Here is a 15,771-nt window from a genome sequence, read left to right as displayed (position 1 = left end):
CATCAGTATCCGACTCACACCACACCCAAGGTGCTTGTGAGCTGGTCCAACCTCCCTGCTCAACTATCTACCTGGGAGGATGAAGACGCCCTTCGACAGGAGTTTCCCCGTGCACCGGCTTGGGGTCAAGCCGTGTCTCAAGGAGGGGAGGATGTCACCGACTCTGCTGCTACACCTGCGACACAGAAGACTGAAGACTCTGATGGAGGGGTCGAACCTGATGAAGCTGGCGCAGTAAGGCCGGAGCGGGCGCGGCGAGTTGCTCGGCCCAACAAGAAGTACTCAGGGCCTGAATGAAAGTAAGTCGGCCTAGCTAAGCCCATGAAACGGGCAGGCAATGTTGCCTTATAAAAGAAGACGAGAGGCGAGAGAACTAAGTTTTGAACTCTGTAAAGCTGAACCCAGCCAGAGGCTGTGGCGACGGCGGCGCCGAGCTGTTGCCGGCGACCGAGAAATCTACCGAAACCCTACCGGAACCTACCACTACCATTATCTCCCTTATTCCGGTGACAATTTTGCGCTCAATGTACCATCCCATGCTCGAAAGTGGGACTGGGACACCGCTGTGGGCTATTCTTGGCTCCTGGCAAGTCTCATGGGCCTTCCATTTAGCGTGGCTTTATAAGATTTCCTGGAAGACATTGTTGCGTCCTATAGTACAATATACAAAGCTCGTATAAAAAAATTGTGTTTGATGAGTGATCAAAAGATACAGAGCAGCCGGAGAAACCTGCAGCTGCAGGTCGTTTCGTGGAAGCTTCTCTCGTTTGCAAGATCGAAAATCCCAAGCGGATGAACTAGACTATTTTTAAGCTACGTATGCACATAGAGAGGGATGCGCCAACCGCAGCATTCACGACTTCACATATCAAAATGTAGACCCACAGAATCATACAAGCATTCCGGTTCTCATCTCATGAATAATCCTCCTTTAATATGTAGCCATGGCACCCCGGATTGACGAATCTTTGTTATTTTATTATCCCATCTATCTGCTACAAGAGCATCATCATCCAGTACTTTGTCCACGAAACAATGTCGACATATTGCGATTCCACCCCTCCAAAAGAAGGGTCAAATCAAATACACCACGGTGACAATACACGTAGGTGTACAATACACAACATACTCCATCTAAGAAACTAGGTAGACCTCATAAGCCTACATGAAGCACGCTAAGGTTAGGTACGTACGAGTATATATGATAGGTCAACAATACGGTGAAAGAAATCTCTTTACAGCCCCTGCACCAGATGCTCCTAAAACGCTGGCAGTGCTAAGATATGTATTATGCAATACAAGCTTCTATTGCCACGCCGACGAGAAGACGAGCGTCTTGTCGCCCCAGCCAAAATGGAGGCCATCGTGGACCTTCTCGAACCTGTACTTATCACAGTACGCTTTCAGTAGAGATCTTATGCCATCAATCACGCTGCTGCTAAATGGGGACGGCACAAAGCCAGCCATTGCCATCCTAGCTCTCCATTTCCCAGCCACTTCATACCTGCAGGGTAACAGCAAAGTTTTTTTGAGGTGGTGTATGAACATTGGAGTTTGCAACGTGCATGAGACCAGGGCTCATGGAGGAGTGCGAGTGCTGTTAAGAAATACCTTTCCACACGGTCAGGACCTTCACATGCTAAGATGTTGACAATTTCTCGTGCAAGGCACTGGCGCTCCACATTCATTCTATCTGGGCTTTCCCTCGGAAGGGTCGCATCCAGTGAATCAAAAAGTGCCGAATAGTAGTCATAGACCTCACGGAACCTGCATATCAAAGGGCTACATGAGGAATGACAGAGATATAACAGGATGATAGTGTAAGGCAGGCACAAAGATCAAAAACTATATTCCTTTCACAAGGCCAGCATTTTGAAGCACCCATGTTGCTGAAATGGGTAATTAAACAGCATGCATATCATTGGTTTAGACAACTCAGTGTACCAGATGCAGTAAAAATGTTCACGAGAGAACCAACCTGGCAAGGAATGGGGTGGTGTTAGTATTTGCGTCCTGCTCCACCAACGTCACTAGTTTTGGTTGGAGACCCTTCACCATACGGAGAAGTTGATCCCTTTGGTTCACAATTGAGACGCTTTCATCAGGCAGGTGGTGCAGCAGGAATGCAAAGTTAACAATGAGGGCCTCTCCAGGACGGCAATCTAGCATTCCAGGTGTCACATCCTCAATGTTAGCAGCCACTGCCCTGAACTCAAATGGTACCTCACAGTCCTCTGCAAGCTTCTCTAGTCGCTGCCCGACAACCTTCAGTCCTCCAACAGCTCTGTTTACTGACTCTGGATCATCAACACCAGTTATCCTCAAAAGGCGTGGCTTGTTACTGTTATTCCTTAGGAACTGGATAAGAGTTATGTACTGGCTACCCTGGTTGATGTCAAAGTCAATGATGTGCACAACCTCTTCGCCTTTGCAGGCTTCGAGAATAGCATAGTTAGCAGCCATGAAGCCTAGCCTGAAGCATGGGCAGATTTCAAAGAGGATCTGCATAGCTGAAAGCTGGTACAGAGTAGGGGCCTCCTTGCACCTCAGGGCCCTGTAGATCCCCTTTCCTGAAGACTGTATTGCGGCAGCAAGGCCCTCCACAAGATAGGCCGCAATTCTCTGAGAAGGGTCTCCTTGGATTGCTACCTTCTGCCGTAGTTCTGTTATGATTGATTGTGCTTCATCGATGCTACATTCAGATATTGCTTCTGCGCAGTCAAAAAGCAACTGTTTTGGGTGCCGCGCTTCTCCATTATTGCTGTCGAGACAGCAGAGGCTTGACTCAGGGGATGACTCTTTTGGAGAGTCCGTACTCACAATATCCTTCATGGTATTGGTCCATTCATTGTTTTTCTTAATGCTATCATTCCACTCATCGATAATGCTCCCTGAAAAGTCAGAAAAGATCTCATCGCCATCATCGAGTAAAGCATGCTCAAGCTCCTGAAGCTTTAGTCTCATCTCATCCTCATCAAACTCTACTTCAAGATCAGAGGTCTGATTGTTTGATAAAGATTGAGAGTTCTGCTGAGATATATTGGACATTGCTGGAGAATATGTTGCTTCATTAAAGTGAGAATCATCATAGCTATCAGTACTGTAGAAGTTCTGAAATGCATGAGGCGCTATCCCATTGAAGCCAGACTGTTTGTAGCCCTCAGCATTATATGGTTGAGGTCCGTGGTGAAGCAAGTCGGTGCCAGAGACAAATCTTTGCGCTGGGAAAACTGATCCTGGTGGCACATATTTGTGGATGTAAGTGGTCTCCGCACAGGATGTTGATGGGTCTGCTTGCCTAACGAAAGACATTACTTCTCTCACAATTCTCAGTCTCCCAGGTCAATTTATCACTTTGATCTGAGATAAAAAAAATAGTCAATGCACAACTTCCACCGATCAATTCAGCCTGAACAATTCACCTGCAATTAGAAAACAACAAATAAGGAGCACAAAAAGGCACTGATGGTTTCACAAAGTTTTTTTTTTGTTTTTGCTGCCAGAAGGGCGGGCTTGGTGCAAGCGGTAGAGTCTTACCGCCTGTGACCGGAAGGTCCCGGGTTCGAGTCGCGGTCTCCTCGCATTGCACAGGCGAGGGTAAGGCTTGCCACTGACAGCCTTCCCCAAACCCCGCACAGAGCGGGAGCTCTCTGCACTGGGTACGCCCTTTGTTTTTGCTGCCACCATAGGCTTACTAGATGTGAGATACAATTTCTAATGCCTTTATGTGAAAGAGGTATGAGAACAAAAGACAAAGTATACATTATCATATTAAGTCTTATATACTTGACTTTGTATGACAGTGGCGGTGACAGCTGTACTTCAGAGCAAAGCAAGTCGATTGATGAAATCCATCAGTCCATTATAAGAACATGATGTCCACAGCATGTCATTAAAAAAATGAAAAAGGGTAGCCCACCCAGTTTGGAGTTGCTTCTAAGACTTGGTAACCTTAACCCCCAGACCTGCAACGTTGACTAACTTGGTGCTCTTGGAACCAAAACCAAATCGAGTGGGAAGTATACCTAAAGGCTTAAAGTAGGCAGACATCTTAGTCTTATTACTGAGCATGTGTATTCATACCTAGACTACATGCTAAGGCAACATTGCAGATGGAATCCAGCTGTGAAGTCCCGAGTAATTAATGGATAAATAAAAACAAATATGTGGAAGTTAGACCAGTAAGAACCAACATACTTGTATTCTCCACCAATATTATACGTTGTGATATAAAAATAAGCATTAAAACAGCTACAGAAATCGGAGGAGGAGGAAAAATCTCCCACGAACTACGACGAAATTGGCCCTCAACAGATGATTTTGCGAAGCTGGATCTTCGGTAGTTAACTCCGATGAAACCCTACGATTCTCCGCTAACATCAAACCCTGCGATTCTCCCCCTCAACTAGCAAAGACGCGGCGATTTCCTTCCTCCGTTTCCACCAACATAGCGCTCCTAATTTAATTGCCCCTTCTCCGTCGGAGTCGGAGCAGCTGCAACACACGCTATCCCTGAGCATCTCTCCACTAACGGCACGATCGTGCGGTCTACTGCCACCGCTCAACGGAACGATCGAGGGCCCCGGAAAGGGAAATAAAGGAGCAAAACGATGTCGCAAACGAGAGACCCTTACCTGCGAGGATCGGGCGGTGCGTGGGCCGCCGACGGCCAAGCAGCGGGCGGCAGTCCAATATGCGGAGTCGGCGGAAGGGTGGAGGCCCAGCGCGCGGCGGCGAGCGAGCGAGTAAACTGCCTGCGGAGGGTGAGAGCGCAGAGCAGGACAGGCGACGAAGAAGAGGAGAGGACGCGGGCAGAAACGGTGGGTGCCGCGCGTGGGTTGTTGGGGGCGGGTATAACAAAGGAGACCCCCCACGCCGGGCGTGACGCGGCAAGAAGCCCTAGCCTGGCCAACCTACCCATCCCGACCAAAATTTTGCTCCCCCGGAACGCACCGAATTTAGTCGATTTGGCAGGGAAACGGTGGGATTTGTTGACGAAATTCGCGCGTTCCAGAGACAGCCGCGAGCCAACTATTCCGCTGTGAAAGTGCGTGGTTTGGTGAGAACCTACTCTACTCCACCCCCGTGGACCGAGTAAACGTACTGACTAGGATTCATAAGGCTATGAGCACTACTAGAATAGTATGCGTGTTTTAGAGTCAAAAGGGCATAGGGCTTACTTTCAAAAAAAAAAAAGACAGAGAGAGAGAATAGGGGATAATGATTTGTTGATTACCGGAACGGGGTTGCTGGCGCTGCTGTGCTGAGTGCTGAGTGTTGATTGTTGACTTTTTTTGGCACGCGGCATACTGGTCCGGTGGTCTTATCCGGAATGCCCAATCACTGCGGGATCGATCCGAGAGAGATTATACGCTGGTCGTCACTCACAGGGTCGCTTTTCGTGGCAGTAGGTGAGCCACCAAACAGGACTACTGGTGCCGTCAGCGCGATTGAGTAGCGGCGACCGTAGGATGGGTGATCGGGGAGACTGCAAGGAGGAGGAAATGAGAAATGTCTGGTGCGTGCCACGTGCGAAACTACGAGACATGATGGGGCGAGGCAGAGTGGCGCACGAGGGCGCGCCGCCGACCTCTCGTCGTGCCGCGAAGCATCGATCGGGCGCTGCGCCATCATTCATGGTGGGCAGCTGGGCATGCCAGACCACACGCACGGCCGCACGGGACGAGACGGCCGGCGCCGAACTCGCACAGCAGAGATCCGAGCTCCGGCCGCCCGTGGGACGTGCGCAGTGTGCCCGTGTGTGATTGCACATGGTTTCACGTGTGACTGCGGACCTGGACGTGTGTGATTGCAAGGCCCGTGTCCACGTGCAACCGTGCGATTTTCCTGGCCCACCAGGTGCGCCTGCAGTGCTGGATCTTCGGGCCCCCGCGCCGCCATAATCCGGCCCGCCCTCGCATACGACGCCTCTGGGCTATGGGCTATGGCAACTACTACTACACAGCTGTTAACCTCGCGTAGATTCATAATTCATACTCCCTGTACGTTCCGTAACAATAGTATTCCAACTTTTTATAGTTATCTCAAATTACTTGTTATTCTCGTTTCAATGTATCCTTCTATTTCTTCAATATGTCTCTATCTCTCTCTTTTTTAATATATCTCTATCTCTATCCTCCTCCTTTTCGTTTCGTATGTATCACAACTTTTTTTTTTTACTCCTTACTCCCTCCGATCTAAGGTACCGTTTAATTCCACTTCATTTTGCAAAATTTTTCAAGATTTCCCGTCACATCGAATTTTTAGACGCATGCATGAAGCATTAAATATAAATAAAAAATAAAACTAATTACACAGTTTAGATAAAATTCACGAGACGAATCTTTTAAGCCTAATTAGACTATGATTGGATACTAATTATCAAATAACAACGAAAGTACTACAGTACCATTTCATCAAAAAATTTGCCAACTAAACAAGGCCTAACTTATAAGGCCCAGATACATCAGTTGTCAAACTTTATAATATTTGAACAACAATTTTTAATTATTATAACAAAAAATTGATATTATTAGATTTGTAATAACAAATATACTATCCAATAGTCATAAGCCTATAACTATAAACAATATAATAAAAAATAAAATAAATAAATGATCAATATAGTTTTGTGAGACATGCAAGTTTAACTAATGGTCAATAAATAAAGCTTTGTATGAAAAGAAAGAAAGTTAATGGAGGACAATATGCCATTTGGTGAGAATGCCATAAATACTAATGAGGGAATGATGTGGGAATGACATGAATAGTTTGCATGTTGAGATAGAAAACCAGCCAAATTTATTTTTTATAAGATATATAGATAGATATGTTATGTTGGTAGTTCCAGATTGATGAAAGTGCGTTAAATTGGTTAAGCATGTGTGTACGGGGATGGTTTTGCAACAAACCCACACAGGTGTGTTACATGTTTTTACATTTGCAACAAAATTCATCAAGGGACAAAACAAAAACCAAGTAATTAATGGGTGTGGGTTTTCCAATTTCCCCCATTATAGGGCCTGTCGAAGTGAGTTTCTAAGGTAACACTCCAATTCCCCTAGTATTTTTCCCTTTGCAAAAATTCCAACAGAGCCATGCATTTGCCATTAAGATACTGTCTCCAACAACGTCAACCCAAAATAAAAAGACATATTCGTCTTTTGGGTAGTACTATAGACAAATAATTCAATACATATTTTTTGTCTTCACCAACAATAAGACCCAAAAGACAATATTTTTTGCAAATAGATCTCCAGAAGAGAGGATACTCAAATTTAGGTTATGCCTCTTCTAACACCTAAAATGGGTCTTACATATGCCTCTCCTGACACTTAAAATATGAGTCTTCCATATGCCTCTCCTGGCACCTAAAATGGATCTTCCATATAGATACCCTGTTAGATACTATAGATATTGTGTTAGACACCATTTTAGGTTTGAGTTCCGCAACAAGTCTCCTTCTAGAGACATATCTGACTGCAACCCTACAAAGTCCATAAAATAAATACATATTACACAGAAGTCCACTAGATACCAGATACCACAGCATTTCTAGTCAATGTCCAGGTAGCACTGGAGTACACATGCCACGCTCCAGAAATTCGCCACTCCATGATTATCACACAAAGTCCTACCACAGCGGTGTCTTATTACACCACCAAGTCTCGAGTTTATGTACACAGGGAGCTTCCTCTACACCTGGAGGACGCCACCACCACCAGGCAAACGCCCCCATTCACGAGAACCATCGGCGCCAAGCCACCAGCAAGCTTAGTACGCATGGTTGGCCATCAGCGCTCTCCCGGCACGGTGTGGGTGGAGGGCGCAGGCGCAGTGGACTGACGTGAGGCTGAGGCAGCCACTGATGATGAGGGAGTGCCTCTCGGGGCAGGTGTGCAGTGCCGGGAAGGAGTCGCAGACGGCCTGCACCGCTGGGGGCGTCAGGGCGGTGCACTGGCTGATATTGAGGTTCGCGAGCCCGTCTTTCACTGCATCCCACCTCCCACGCTTGCTCTTCACGCGGCTGTTTGCGAGGGAGTACATGGCACGGTCCGTGATGTTCTGGCAGTAGTAGAGGCCCAACGAGCGCAGGTGCGGACATCCGTTGGCAAGAGCAACCACACTCTCATCTGCAATGAAGAGTTGAAAAGATGACTATGGTGCTCAAAGCTCACTATAAGCTAGAACAGATCCTTGTGGTGCTCAGTCTAAGAGTCTGAAATAATGACAGCAAACACTGATATCTAGTGAAGAACAAACAAGATATCTAGTGAAGAACAAACAAGTTTACTCTTGTATACAGTGATCAACTGCCCCAGTTACCACCGAGGCTATAAGCAAGCACGCTGTATTGATATGCTCAGTTACCACCGAGGCTATAAGCAAGCATGCTGATATTGATATGCTCGCTCTATTATATTTGCATATGTGCAGGTGTAACGACTGTAATACACTGTATGTGGACACCCCACGCACCCCATCAGATTTCTTCAGATAAAACTGCATCTCATTAGTCAGGGCTGATCTTTCAGAAAGAATGTGCTGGGCACATATGATGGCTTGATATAGTAGTCTAATGGAGCACTGTGATCGAAACAAAAGGCATACTCTACCTATCAAATGACTGAAGTAACAAACATGGGGGCAAGTTGAAGATAGGATGTGCTAGGTTTCAGTGCCATCTAAACTTAACTGACTGCGGTCCAACAAGCACAAAAGAAAACTAAGTTGCTAAAGAATCAGATCAAATACCTGTTATAAGAACACAACCACACAAGTCTACAGCTCTGAGATCAGGACATCCTGACGCTAAGCTGGTCACTCCCTTATCTGTAACATCATCACACCAGCCTAGGTTCAAAGATTGCAGCTGCCCACAGTTCTGAGCAATAGCCTGCATCATAATTATAGAAACTACGTAGATGTTCATACTAGAAACATGTTTAGCAAAACTTGATATGACGAAAAGTACCTGCAAAGCTCTGTCAGTAGCAGCCTTCACACATCCACACAAGTTCAGGCACTTCAGGTTTTTACAGCGGCAAGTAAGGTAAATCAAGGCAGTATCACTGAAATTGGAACATCCACTAATGTTCAGTCTTGTAAGCCGTGGGCATCCATGGGCCAATGCATACAAGGAGCGGTCACTAAGTCTGAAGCTTCTACTGAGGTCTAACTCACGTAGATCATGACAGTAGTTGGCAACAACCTCTACTGCACTGTCTTCAAGCTGAGGTTTGTTTTGCCGAAGAGTGAGAACTTGCAACTTTGTAAACTTGTGGGCAAGAGATATCATTAAATTATTCATGCTCTGTTTGCACCTGCAAGTGATATAATTTTCAGCTTAGCCAGTGCATTGTTTAAAAGCTATGCATATAACCAAATATAATTCGGCACAAGCAGAGGGGTTGGCTGTTAGGAAAAAGCAGGAAGAAATATGTCATCCTCAGACCCAAAAGTAGGATGAAAATAGTATTAACTACGATAAATCATCCAGGGGTAAACTTGATTTCAATCCATTGCATTGGGCCACCAGGTAAGTAATGGATGCAGCGATTTTGTTTAAAGACAACTAAAAGTTCTTCATGTAATTTGGTATAGATGCATCTTATGTGCATGCTGAAGCTATGGTGATAGATGAAGCCATTCATTGACTTAGTTTTCTCCACTCACCACATATTATTACTTAAATCAAGGATACCAACTTTGTGGCTTGGCAACTTAGACAAATCAAGAACCGCAGACCATAAGGTTTTCTTCTAAGGAAAGCAAATGGAAAGTCAATGATCAGGTCTAGTTGCGTTTCGAAGTTTCTTATGAGACAAGCATATGAATATCCATAGCGTACACAATGGCAAGTTACATTACATAGACCTAAAGCAATATCAGATGAACCTATTCTAAACTCATATAATAGAACTGAAAATATTCAGGTTGCTTCCAGAGGTAAAAATAATTTAAAAATAACGGATAAGGTGGGGAGTTCTCTTTAACTGAAAGAGCAATGTACAACACAACATGGTAAACAAAACAAACGAATTCCCTTAACACTTCCCCTGAAACACATTGCTAACTTGGCTAATTGGTCGCAGCCACCATGTAGGAAGGATGAGATCATCAGTGCAAAATGGGACCATTTCAGCACACGGGGTTATAGCCTTATAGGTGATTTTCATTTACAGAAGAAATGATTGGATAATAAGAAAAATGATCTGCAGGGAACTGAGTACAACATATTGGGAAGGATTCAGATGGAATATTGCAAAATCATCATATTTTTGAGGAATCCAACAACTAGTGCACAGCCTTTTCGATCATTATGGCAAAGTCATAACACTCTGCAAAATTGACTAAAGAGGTGCAGTGAAGGAAAGAAACTTGCTCACCATGTAAGGGAAAGATTAGTGACCCCCCATCCCAGCGCGTCACGCCAGCCTGTGCAAACACCAGATGCCACAATGACCATCCTATCATCTCCAACAGTCGATATTATCCTCACCAGGAGCTCCATCGGAAGGTCCTTCCATCCAGATAATGTTGGCACTGGACCACCACTTCCAGCCTGCCCCTTCTCGCTGCTAGAGGTCACCATGAGGCTCCTAAACCATGCATCCAGTTCACCATTCGGCCTCCCGCTGACCATTTTCAATGGTTATAATTAAGAGCACCAAGCTATTTCTGCAATGACATGTCAAATTACATAAGACAACAGATCTTGAAGAAGCCTTGGAGTACACCAACTTTGCCCGAGAACGGTAGATAAATCTAGAAGGTCTAGGCATAGTTCTTTTTTAGTGCAGGGCCGCGCATAAAGAAAGCTACAACCTCGTATGAAAAAAGTAGTCCAAATGGCAACAGCAGGAATAAGCCCACAACCGTGTCGACCAAGGACTAGGCACTTGACCTGACATATCTTGTGATGAACCCAAAATACCCGTATTCAGACAAAAGTTGATCTGAGAACCGCATAAAGGACTCCCAAAATACTACTACAGATGGAGATAATTTCCAAAGGAAAAAAAAAACTCAGGGTATTCTAAACAGGCAAGGCAACCTGACGAAGAATGTGTCGAACACACTAGCGTATCGGTGATTTGCAGCTGAAGAACTGCATCAAACATGTTCGGGGGAAGTACTAACTAGGCAGCCGCAAGCACAAGGCGAGGGGGACATGGGGAGCTTTCTCAGGGTAGGAGCCCCCGGTCCCTCGTGCTTCCGGACGGCCACAAACAACAAAGCAGGTGAGCGGCACTTGCGAGTTCCAACGCCAAATCAGAACTAGTAGAAAAAATATACAGGAATCGAGGGCCCGGGGAACCAACCAACGCAAGGGGCCAGCGAGCCGGTAAGGCCTCCGGAAAGCCAAAAAATCTGGGGAAACGATCTAGGACGGAGCCGACACCATGGGGGCAACCGCCAACCGGGCGGCTAAGCGCCGCGCCCTAAGAGCGGAGAGGACGACCCGGTGATGGCTTGCGCAGGCCAACACTGGCTAGTGGCTACAACTACGACCTTCGTGCTCCCAACGGACGATTGCGCCTCCCGGCGATTCGATCTCGGCGCCTAAACAATGGGAGAATCGAACGGGAAAAAGATCCCCAAATGGATGGAGAGAGGGAGAGGGAGAGAGCGCTTACCCAGTACAAACTCGAGAGATGTCCAGCCGAGGCTGAACTGATGGGCAGGGGAGGCCGCTAGGGGCTATTTAAACAGGGACGCTTGTGGCCGCCCCCCGGCGCAGGCTGACCCGTTGATGATGGACGGGGACGGAGGAGGCTGATGCCGTGTGGCGGTGTGTGTGGGTGTGGCGTGTGGCGTGGTGTGGGGCTGCGGCTGGCTGTGGGGTTCGGGGGCTTTCTCCTTGCTGGGGGCAGGAGCGGGACGCGAACGCCAGTACGCCACGGGGCTCGTGGTTCGCGCACACCTCGTGGTCCACCGTTTCGGGACGTTCTCGTTCGGTGAGGGTGCTTTACTGCGATTCTGCTCTGCTCGTCCTCGAGCTTGTGTGCCGTGTCACGTCACGTAACAGATGGTGGCTCGTCTCGCCCTCTCGACGCGACGCGGATGGCTTCCACTTTCCAGTCAGCCTTGCCGTCAGCCCGTCACCGCACCAGGATTGGGAAAGGAACCGATTAGCTCTGGCTCGTGGGCTACAAATACTCCACGTCTGCTCGACAGTCGCCCGGCACACACCACAGATCTTGCGCTAATCAGGACGTTTCTCTCTCGCGCGCGCGCCGCGTCTCGCGGCCGCTGTCCCTGTCAGGCTGCGCCGGCACTTCTGTTGATGAATGCAAAGCGTTTCCTCCCGTCCCGTGTCGCCTTGCTCTTGCCCAGCTGCCCTGCTCGCTCTGGAGTGGGGGCATCGCGCTCGGCACGGTTCGGATCCAACCTGTCGTGTCCCGGGCGGGCGCTGCCAGTCCCATCCGGCGTCGGGGAATCAAGGTGGAACAGCGGAGGCTCATGCGCAACAGACGACTGACGTGACGCGACGCGACGCGACGTCGCCTGCTTTTGTGGTGTCGAGGGCAAAAGAGAAGGGACGTGCAACCCACGGCCGCCGCAAGAGGTAAAAAAACAGAAGAGCTCGCGGGGCGGCCGAATTTTTTATTTTTCAGGTTTTTTTAAAAAATTATTTATAAATAGCCGTAGATCTTGGCATCGAGCTATTATCCTATAAATCTTGACGTTCGAAATGAAACAAGTATAATTGTTCCGAGGAATATACAACAACATCATTGCGGTTCGGCTGGTTAGGACGCGCGCGACTTAGCTCAAAGGCCTGGATTTAAACCTCAGCGCTGAATCTTTTTTTGCTATATTTTTATAAGCAATAGAACAAGAAAAATTATTTGAAGAAACATGCTATATCTCAGTTGTAGTCTAGTTAGTTAAGATACATAAGTGAAACTAATCACCAGACCCATGACAATTGCACTCTCGTTATTAGCCTACAACGTGCATATCTGATACACAGCAAGGAAAAGAAGATGACGACATGTACACGAACACCAAAAGCACAACGCATATATAGCGCAAAAGCTGTTGCATGATCCGCGCTCAGTAGTAGTCTGAGTTTTGTGGGATATTGATCACCTCCTCTCTGGTTGTTTCAAGATCTTGGCGACGAAGGATTAGAGAAAACCGGCGGCGCGGGGAAGCTAAAATCGAAGTCCGGGATCGCGGGCACCGCTCCGGCCACGGTTGCCGTCGCAGACGAACGCCGCCGTGACGGGCGACTCCGTGTCGACGCTGCTGATCCTCAGCAGCTCCAGCGGCAGGTCGAAGTACGCCGACACCTCCTCTTCCTCCTCGCCCGCGTCCGGGCGCTCGAACACGGTGCACGAGGACGACGAGCTGTACTTGAACCTCTCCATGGAGGCCGCCTTTGACACCGTGCTGGAACGGTCCCCGGCTGGCCCGCCGTGCTCGCCCGGGTGTCATCCGCCTCGCTCAGCCTCCTGGACAAGCCCGGCAGGTGCATGCACAGGACACCGCACCAGAAGCCGTCCCCGCCGATCTTGTCCTGCCGCGCCTTCCGGTAATTGATCGACGACGCGTTGCTCGAGAGGACATCGTATCTGAAAGCTTTGAGTCTTGGGAGGTTGGGCCATTGACTCTTTGTTCGTGCCTTCTACTAAGTTACAGGATTTTGAATAAAACCCAGTCAATCAAATCTGGACAAAAACCTCTTTTATTCAAACATATTCTTCATTAAAAATTCCTCTCGTTCAGATTATTGGCAAAGAACAACAAGTTATATTATACAAAAAAAAAACTATCTTCAAGACTCATTCCAAAATTTGGAATTTCACATCTATACGACTTGTCATATGTTTGCAACACTTGGTGTAAGCTGGAAAAATTGAGTAGCCTTGCAACTCTGATTAACTAGCCTTGAAACTCAGATTTACAAGAAGGCAACATCTCACATTCTCACTCAAGAACGGGAGGAGCACAGGGGTTCACTACCGCAGAGAATTGTAGAAAAGAATTAGGACGACTGAGATTCCAATAATAACAGGAAAAGCTGTCAACAAATACAGAGCACCATATCCCTGCAGAACAAAACAAAAGAATACGTTGTTAAAATAAGTGGTATAAGAACATTAAGGTATGTGCATTTCGTTGAAACTTGTTTTGTTTGCGGACCCTTTTGATTTCGCGGATGTTCTCCAGGTCGTCCGCCGGCTCGGCGGAAGTCGCGACCCCGTCCTCAGCAGCCGCGTCAGAGGAAACCGGTGGCCCTGGGTCTTCCTCGGGAGCGACTGTGGTTTCAGAGGCGCTAGACTCCTCCTGGTCGAGGGAAGCAGCTGCGCCCCTGCGGCGGCGCCGGTGGAGCGGCCAGACATTGGGGCCAGACGGGCAGAGTTCATCGTGGTGACGGTGACTGTGGGGGAAGAGACACATGAGATGGCTAGGAACTGCCCCGGCCGCCAGGAGCGATGGAGACGAGACGCGGTGGCGAGACGGCGAGAGAAGGGGAATGAGCGGTGGCGTGAGCAGCGCCATTGGGCTCCGCCCAGCGGCGGGTTGCTTCTCCTATCTCTTCGGGCCGCAGCATCCGTAGACATGCATGCATGCACTTGCTTTAAAATTTACCAATTTATATAGCTCGGTGCCGTATATCTAGCTTGGCCTCAAGATCCATAGCGGCGTCGAGTTTATGTCCACGCCACACAAATAGCCACGTCAATAACAAGTAGAAAATGACTCTAAACCTCGACGCCAAAGCAATTAGTGTCGAGACGTGTAAGCTCGACGCTGATTGTAAAGACGCCGCCGCTGTCATAGTCTATTTTTTTTAAAAGGATATTGCCCGACAAAAGACTGAAAAAACAAAACAAAAAAATCGCCCGGTTCGTATTGCGTCGTCGTGAGGCGGCTGCGGCGGGGCCGCGAGGCCGGACGACGCGGGCGCTCGCTCCGCTGTACCGCCGCCGAGACGACCTCGAAAGCGACACGCCTCACGGGCTTTATCCGGCGAAGGAAGGCAGAGAGATGCCCACGAGATGAGAACGGGGATGACGACACGAACAAAGGGAGGAAGGATGGGAAATCACGCTTTACGGCTGAAGCCGTCATCGGGAGCGCTCGTCTCGTATTGACTCGCTCGTCGTTGAAGCCGTCGGGACCCACGTCATGTCCTGGTCTGATCGGCCCCCCTATATTGTGTGATGAACTTTGAAGAAGACGAAAATCTACCATAATAATAAACTTTATTCCTATATATCAAAACGTCCCTTACTGTTCATGGTATGGCGCTCGGTTTTCCTTTTTTTTTTTCCCCTCCCCTCCGGTATATTTAACTTTTTACCATTATAACGGATGTCTCTTCTTCAGATAGCATTCTTAAAATTGCTCCTACATATTTACCATTGAGAGAGAACATTTGATACATTCTTGCCATTTTCATTGACGTGGCACGCCAACTCGACCTGACAGCATAGACCGACCACGGGAAATGATATTTTTGCCCCTCATCTACTTCTTCTATCTCTATCCCTTCCTCGCTCGAGCTCCGGGCATGGCTGACGATAGGGTCCATGGCGGCGGCTGACAGGACATAGGGGAAGTTGGGGGCGAGGCAGCCGGGACCACTGCCTGCAGGTCCACGACCGCACCCGACGCCGACGACAAACATGGCGGCACCTGGAGCACGCGCAGGAGCATGACCTCCTCGGCGCCGGTGACGAACATGGCGGTCCCGTGCCTCCTCGTGCTCGTGCTCCTCTGCTTCCTCGTTGGTGGAGGACGCGCATCCCCGGC

At 48.1% G+C, this 15,771-nt stretch overlaps 2 protein-coding genes and 1 pseudogene across 6 annotated transcripts; all 3 read right to left on the bottom strand.

Moving 5' to 3' along the window:
• Positions 1-957: 957 nt before the first annotated feature.
• Positions 958-4,920, bottom strand: LOC136512614 (scarecrow-like protein 1). Of its 4 annotated transcripts, none has more exons than XM_066506574.1 (5): positions 4,635-4,920; positions 3,538-3,677; positions 1,979-3,422; positions 1,612-1,767; positions 958-1,504 (listed from the first exon to the last, which is right to left on the bottom strand). In XM_066506574.1, exons 3-5 carry the CDS (start codon positions 3,310-3,312, stop codon positions 1,306-1,308), a joined length of 1,689 nt encoding a protein of 562 aa, XP_066362671.1. In that variant the 5' UTR covers positions 3,313-3,422; positions 3,538-3,677; positions 4,635-4,920; the 3' UTR covers positions 958-1,305. The 4 variants fall into 4 exon arrangements, with proteins under 4 accessions (XP_066362671.1, XP_066362673.1, XP_066362672.1 ...); XM_066506576.1 differs by having other exon boundaries at positions 1,979-3,360; XM_066506575.1 differs by lacking the exon at positions 3,538-3,677.
• A 2,496-nt stretch (positions 4,921-7,416) lies between these two features.
• Positions 7,417-11,759, bottom strand: LOC136513013 (F-box protein SKP2A-like). Of its 2 annotated transcripts, XM_066507015.1 has the most exons (5): positions 11,640-11,758; positions 10,389-10,680; positions 8,975-9,323; positions 8,755-8,896; positions 7,417-8,132 (listed from the first exon to the last, which is right to left on the bottom strand). In XM_066507015.1, the coding sequence occupies exons 2-5, from the start codon at positions 10,643-10,645 to the stop codon at positions 7,774-7,776; spliced, it is 1,107 nt and encodes a 368-aa protein (XP_066363112.1). In that variant the 5' UTR covers positions 10,646-10,680; positions 11,640-11,758; the 3' UTR covers positions 7,417-7,773. The 2 variants fall into 2 exon arrangements, with proteins under 2 accessions (XP_066363112.1, XP_066363111.1); XM_066507014.1 differs by having other exon boundaries at positions 8,755-9,323; positions 11,640-11,759.
• Positions 11,760-13,114: 1,355 nt separating this feature from the next.
• On the bottom strand, positions 13,115-14,514 carry LOC136510901 (uncharacterized; annotated as a pseudogene).
• Between the last annotated feature and the right edge of the window lie 1,257 nt (positions 14,515-15,771).

This window comes from Miscanthus floridulus, chromosome 16 (genome assembly GCF_019320115.1).
Source record: "Miscanthus floridulus cultivar M001 chromosome 16, ASM1932011v1, whole genome shotgun sequence".
NCBI classification, from domain to species: Eukaryota; Viridiplantae; Streptophyta; class Magnoliopsida; order Poales; family Poaceae; genus Miscanthus; species Miscanthus floridulus.
This window is presented reverse-complemented; position numbering and strand designations above follow the sequence as displayed.

What these genes read in the sequence shown, in the direction of transcription:
- LOC136512614 (XM_066506574.1), bottom strand. Translation starts at nt 3,312, where the DNA reads ATGTCTTTCGTTAGGCAAGCAGACCCATCAACATCCTGTGCGGAGACC. An exon ending in ACCACCCCATTCCTTGCCAG is followed by an intron (nt 1,768 to 1,978) that starts GTTGGTTCTCTC and finishes TTTGATATGCAG; the next exon opens with GTTCCGTGAGGTCTATGACT. An exon ending in GGTCCTGACCGTGTGGAAAG is followed by an intron (nt 1,505 to 1,611) that starts GTATTTCTTAAC and finishes GTTACCCTGCAG; the next exon opens with GTATGAAGTGGCTGGGAAAT.
- LOC136513013 (XM_066507014.1), bottom strand. Translation starts at nt 10,645, where the DNA reads ATGGTCAGCGGGAGGCCGAATGGTGAACTGGATGCATGGTTTAGGAGC. An exon ending in ACTAATCTTTCCCTTACATG is followed by an intron (nt 9,324 to 10,388) that starts GTGAGCAAGTTT and finishes TATCACTTGCAG; the next exon opens with GTGCAAACAGAGCATGAATA. An exon ending in TGGTTGTGTTCTTATAACAG is followed by an intron (nt 8,133 to 8,754) that starts GTATTTGATCTG and finishes TCTTCATTGCAG; the next exon opens with ATGAGAGTGTGGTTGCTCTT.